Source organism: Anomaloglossus baeobatrachus, chromosome 2, assembly GCF_048569485.1.
Source record: "Anomaloglossus baeobatrachus isolate aAnoBae1 chromosome 2, aAnoBae1.hap1, whole genome shotgun sequence".
Taxonomy (NCBI): Eukaryota; Metazoa; Chordata; class Amphibia; order Anura; family Aromobatidae; genus Anomaloglossus; species Anomaloglossus baeobatrachus.
In genome coordinates this window covers 751,192,724-751,199,413 of record NC_134354.1, presented here as the reverse complement: position 1 = coordinate 751,199,413, position 6,690 = coordinate 751,192,724, and the positions used below count along the sequence as shown (strand labels likewise).

The following is a 6,690-nucleotide window of genomic DNA, read 5'->3' as shown; positions in this document are numbered from 1 at the left end:
CAGCCCCACGGTTCTCAAAAAATTGTGACACAGGCAAATTTTATTGTTTGTTTTTTTGTTTTTTTTTTACAAAGTTCTCATTTTTTTCCATCACTTAGAAAAAAACCCCCAATATTAATAATAATAATAATAATAATAATAATAATACTATACATATTTGGTATCTACGAACTCATACTGACCTTGTGAATTATAGTGTAAGGTTAATTTACCCCAGAATGGTATCAGTAATAATGTCAGCTCAGGGCACAAAAAATAAGCTATTACACAGCCCCACGGTTCTCAAAAAATTGTGACACAGGCAAATTTTATTGTTTCGTTTTTTGTTTTTTTTTTTACAAAGTTCTCATTTTTTTCCATCACTTAAAAAAAACAACAATATTAATAATAATAATAATAATAATAATAATAATTAATAAAACTATACATATTTGGTATCTACGAACTCATACTGACCTTGTGAATTATAGTGTAAGGTTAATTTACCCCAGAATGGTATCAGTAATAATGTCAGCTCAGGGCACAAAAAATAAGCTATTACACAGCCCCACGGTTCTCAAAAAATTGTGACACAGGCAAATTTTATTGTTTGTTTTTTGTTTGTTTTTTTTACAAAGTTCTCATTTTTTTCCATCACTTAAAAAAACCCAACAATATTATTAATAATAATAATAATAATAATAATAATAAAAAAACTATACATATTTGGTATCTACGAACTCATACTGACCTTTCGAATTATAGTGTAAGGTTAATTTACCCGTATATTGACCATGGTAAAAAAAAATTCTCAAAAAACAATTGTGGATTTGTACTTTTTTGCAATTTCAATTTTGTTTTTACCGTTTTCCAGTACAATATGGTGCAGAATGAATGGTGTTGATCAAAAGCACAACTAAATAAGCCCTCATATGGCTATTTTGATGAAAAAATAAAAAAAGTTGTGGTTCTTGGAAGAAGGGAAGGAAAAAATGAAAAAAAATTGCAAAAGTGCCCAGCCAAGAAGGGTCAAACTATAATAATATAATATAATAATAATAATAATAATAATAATAATAATATTTATTCATTTATATAGCGCTATTAATTCCACAGCGCTTTGCATACATCAGCAACACTGTCCCCATTGGGGCTCACAATCTAAGGTCCATATCAGTATATTTTTGAATTGTGGGAGGAAACTGGAGAACCTGGAACAAACACACGCAAACACAGGGAGAACATACAAATCATTGCAGATAGCAGCAAATGAATGTGATCAACTGTTAAGGAAGCTGGAAGTTACACAGCAACTGCCAATATCTATAGGACTTCATTAAAGGGATATTCCATTTGTCACTATCATTTATCAATGGGATAGTTAGTAATACATCAGTGGGGGCCTGACGCCCATCGAACGCGTCCCCTTGATGGAATTCCATGGGAGCTGTCCTAGTAAGAAAGTCTGTATGACCGAGGTCACTGGTAATTGTGACCTATGGAGTCCCACTGATCAGACCGCCACGAATCTAACATTTGCCAGTGTGTCCTTTACTACCTTTACTTTTGTGAAAAATGGTATGAGATGACCATCTTTGATATTCTCTGGAAACATTTATGCTATAGGTGTCTATGTGTTGTTACCCAGTGGTTGTAATGAGTGTTGCAGCCCACTAAGGTTTTATTTTAACACTACAGCTGAGACATCACCGCTGCAACCAATCACTGAGATCAGCAGCTCTGCGGATGTAAACTGAGTGATTGGCTGCAGCGGTGCTGTAGTGATAATTTCACTGCTGCGCCCAGTAAACAAAGTGCTGGTCTGGGGGTGGGTGAGTTAGATCGGATTTTATCATTTTCATCACAGGCTAGAATGGATGGAGTAACCCTAGAATTTATATAGATGCCCTGGAACCCTCCAAAAATTATGGCTGCCCTTGTAAAAGAGTTTATCATTCCAATATTTTCTCATTACTAAAAAAATAAAAAAAAATGTAAAAAAAAAAGCCCAACTATACTGAAATAAGCACAAAAAAAATGGAAAAAAAAATTACTATATATATATATATATGTATTCAAATAATTTACAGTAGGTCAATATTTTGGAACACAACAGATGATATTAAAAATCTTGTAATCTGATAAGTGATTAGTTACCTGATGTACTGGACATATGGTAGTTCAAGCTGATGTAGGTAGGCCTCTCTCACCCCCTCTGCCTGGTAGCCATGCTGGTGTTGCCCATTAAGACTTGAAGGCTGGTAGACGCCTTGAGTTGGGTTAGAAGGTGCAACTTGGGTCTTGTTTTCAGCTGGTTTATCCCTGTTGGGTCTGTAGGGTTGGTAGACGGTTGCAGGCTCAGTTTTGCAAAGGATAAAATCCAAAGACTGGTCAGTTTCAGGGGTGGCAGGATCCGAGGAGGATAATTTATAATCCTGGAGCAAAGATCTTTCTTCTGTGGGATGATATAATAAGACCTCAGATCCTTCCTGCTTGACCTGAGCATCCTCAGGGTGTAGACTGGAGTTCTGTGATGTGTATGAAGACAACTGTTGGGGTGGGATTGGGGGAGAAGACTTTTGGTCATGACCATCTGCTTTCCCCAACTCTGTTTCTTGAGTAGATAGGTATAATATATTCATATCCAAGTTTGGCATAGTTATGAGGTTTTCATCTGGTGCCAGGGTTGGATGTCTACTGGGCACACCACTTTTCGCAGCTGTCCGGATCCCAGTAAAGTCCTCCGGGATAGTTTTGTCTTGAGTTATCTTCTTTCCAGATGCTGTGGCTTCTGTCCAAACTTTAATATCTACCATGCCACTTTTGGAGTCTGCATCAGTCTTAATATCTGCTATGCCATGTAGCTCAGGAATAGTACAGTCAGACCACAGGTGGTGGTGGCTTGTTGTAGAAGAGTCCAGGATGCAGTCCAGGACATTATCCAGCTCATTGTTATCAGGAGATGGTCCTCCTCTCTTCTCATAGGAGTCTCCTGGTTTCTCATATAGAAAACTATCCAATGACAAGTCTTCAGTGACTTCCTGCAAAAAGTCCATCTGACTCCTGGACCCTCTGACCAGGTATCTGCTGTCCTCCTTCCCTGGAGCCTGAGTCATATTAGGACTCTGCTTATTTGTATCCTCCATGTCAGCAAGTAATCAGTCATAAAGTCTGAGAAGTCCACTTTTCAGGCAGTTCCGACAGACCCAGCACCAGGAGCTGGTCTTCCAGTGCCCCTCTCTCTAGGGAAGTCCTCCAGTGCCCCTCTCTCTAGGGAAGTCCTCCAGTGCCCCTCTCTTTAGGGAAGTCTTCCAGTGCCCCTCTCTCTAGGGAAGTCCTCCAGTGCCCCTCTCTCTCGGGAAGTCCTCCAGTGTCCTTCTCTCTGGGCAGGCACTTGTTTGCTTTCCTTCCTCTGTTGCTTGCGCAGTTCTTTCTCCTGTGACTGCTGGGCACATCTGCTCTTCTTTCCTTCTGTGCTTCTTATGTAGATGGGCTCTGCAGAGAGACTTCTTGAAATGCTCTGTCTGCCTCTTGTGCTGTGGAGTTTCTCTGCTTTTTGGCACTTACAGCTGGTGCTGTGAGGTGAAGCACCTCACTGTGCAGAAGCCTGGCACTAAGCTTGTGCCTCTCCAAAACTGCATTGTTTTCTGTGTGCAGTAGGTGAGGATTACAAGGCACAGATCTGTCCTCGCAGGGCAGGAGACTGGCACCAAGGTTTGCTCCAGATTGGAGGAGAGCTTACTGTCTGGATGTCTCTTCTTCCAAAGTCTCTGCTCCCTCTGCAGACTGCGTGGCTCTTGGCTTTGCTTTTCATGATTATTTTTTTTTTTTGTAAATGATTTGAGCAGCACTGGCAGTGGTCCCTTTTCATAACTCCTATAGTACCCCCTCTCCAGGATGCAGGTGGCACAGGGGGTCTTACCCCTCCTGAGATGACACCAAGTAAGTTCCTCACATCATCACAGCTCCATTCATATATATTAAAGGGACACAAGCCGTCTAATAATTTCTGCTATTCTTCATTTCTTGTTGAAAGAAGTCGGGGGGGATTAATGGGAGGAGGGGATTTTTGGATCTTATAAAAATGTCTTTAAATGTGTGATGCTAGCCACTACTTACGGGAAGTATGGGCAGGAGCATAGTCAGGAAAGCCGGGGTCTGTTCACAGGAAGACACATATTAGTGTGACACCCCTGGACTAGTCAGGGTGTCACAGGGAACTGCACTCCTTTTTCTTATAGTGCAGAACCCACCCTCCATGGTTCTGGGATCCTAACCTTTTGTATTGCTTCTAACAGCATTCAAATCCTAGTCACCTTACAGCACACCCTGTCAGGCACAACAGTGGGTGGTCTAGGTGGAATAGGGCCACCCGCCTAGGGGTCAGGCAGACTGGTGGGAGGGACTTAGAGTGAGTTCAGTGTCAGCTTTCAGAGAGAGAGGAGCTGAAGTGGCAGCTCCTGGGGAGCTGGGAGAGGAGATCAGTGGTAGCCCTCAGAGAGTGAGGAGCTGAGGGAGTTGTAGCTCCCTGGGAGACTTTGGCTAGGTCACAGACGGTGGTCTGGGACCGGAGGAGTCTGAAACCCGGTCGCAGGAGAAAGGAGCCAGACTTAGTTTTGGAGAACGGTCGGCACCGGAATATCTAGTAACAGGACTGGTACCAAACACGGTAGGGTACTGAACCCTAGATCAGGGAGTAGCTTCACGCAACCTGATAACTTGTGGAGGATAGTCTCTTTATGAACTTTCCCCAAGAGCTCAGAGATCGAAGGCACCAACACAACGAGGGAGATAGGGCTTTCCAACCCATGTGGCCCACTGAAATCCCAAGTATCAGCCATCGAAAGCACAGCTCCTCTACTCAAATATAGGGAGCGGGACCCCGAAAGCTCCAGGCTGATGCGTCACTCAGAAACATCTAAAATTAGTGCAAGGACGCAGGTCAAGACCACCAGTAATATCAACGGGGGTGGATTCCCAGACGAGCTCCCCCAGAGAGGCAGCGGCACCCAGAGACTTAGTTTACTTATGAGTCTATTTGATGGTCGCACCAATACGCACACGGGCTGAGTGAGTACACTGATCTGCCCCTGCATCCTGCCTGCTGCGCGGTCTGCACCCCGCATCCCTGCACCTCCACCATCAAGAGTCCCGAGGCCTGCCCTACCCGTGGAGGGAATGTTATCTGGCTGCCCCGCTCCATCTTTCCCAGGTACTCCCATCTGCAGTGGCGGTACTCCCATTTACCGCGAACCACGAGTGGCGTCACAAACATATATCCCCTGTAAATAGTCCCCTTTACATTTGAGTGGCCGCAAGCCCCCGAGTCCGGAGACCCTCGTGCCACAGCAACCTGGATCCGAGCAGTTCGACCACATTAGCACAAGGAGTAAACAGAGGCATAGTCAGGTCAATATCCAAGGGTCAGAAATCCAGGAGAGCACATAATAGGGAGAAAAAAGAAATGTGGTCAGGTAATGGTCCGAGCTCAAACAGGCAGGAGGTCATGACAGGAACAGGCAGAGAGGAATGAAATAACGGTCCTGGGTCAGAACACAAAGATCAGAGCACTAGCAGAGACTCAAGCCAACAGCACAACTGCAGAACCAGAAAATACAACTGGCAAGGTTCTGGGCGAGCATGCTCAGTAAAGAAGCCTGAGCAATTACCAGGAAGGTGGAACACCTGAGTAATCAGTACCAACAAGGAATCCGTTGCTTTCAATCAAACTGCTAGCTCAGTAACTCAGGAAAGTGCAGCAGAGCATCACCAAGGCAAGATGCTGTGCACAGAGGAATCATGACAACATGTTTTTGTGCAACTAATTGGAGCAGAAGGAAGAATAGACAATACTATAGTGTACATCACTTGGTATTGGTGGAGAAGAGTGAAGACGTACTATGTGTTACTGAAAAGGTGGGGGGTTTCTGAAACCTTAGGATAACACATCCCACTCCTGGTTGGGTTACACGCAAAGTGGGAATATAAATGAATGGATGACCATATAATATATGAACAGATGGGGTTAATTATTGATTGAGCCATTAAATTTGGAGTGTTTTGGGGGTTCTCTAGAGGTGGTTCTACCTATAACAGATACCATATATGCTATAATAGAGTATATTAAAAGAGGATGTTTTGAGACAACCACTTTAATCTCACTATATGTTAGTACTATTCTATAAGCTTTGTCCTATACCTTTAAAGGGAATCTGTCAGCAAGTTTTTGCTATGTAAGCTGAAGCCAGCATGCTGTAGAGGGTTAAAAAACAAAAAACAACTATGCCTCTTATCAGGCTCCACAATGTTGTTTATTTAAACTAAAGGCTTTATCACTTGGTGATTATAATTTCTGTGGCTAGCTGACATGTGCAGAGCGGTCCAGCATGCCCCCTGTTGTGATTGACAGCTCACTGTCAAAGTACAATCTCTATAGAGAGCCTGGTGTGAGGGGACAGCTCTCTCAGCTCTGCTACATGAGTAAAGCTAAAAATTCAGATTATATCAGAACGGCTGCACTCAGTAATCTAAGTGATACATCATTGGATTCAGAATCTCTTTGCCTAAATCGTGCTGTTCTCAGATGAGGTAGCAAAAATCTCCTGACAAATTCCCTTTAAGATAGTCATAAAATAAGCAAAAAGCAGCACCCTGTATCTCTTATTTTTTACATTACATGGATCTAAAAGAGAATCAGAACACATAAAAATA

General features: G+C 42.8%; 1 protein-coding gene across 1 annotated transcript in view; it reads right to left on the bottom strand.

The window, feature by feature from the left end:
• PGR (progesterone receptor) overlaps positions 1-3,837 on the bottom strand; it is a 120,606-nt gene extending 116,769 nt beyond the window's left edge. Inside the window, exon 1 of the mRNA XM_075337478.1 lies at positions 2,137-3,837. Coding sequence (XP_075193593.1) covers positions 2,137-3,125 — 989 coding nt within the window. The 5' untranslated portion in view covers positions 3,126-3,837. The remainder of the gene's footprint in view (positions 1-2,136) is intronic.
• Between the last annotated feature and the right edge of the window lie 2,853 nt (positions 3,838-6,690).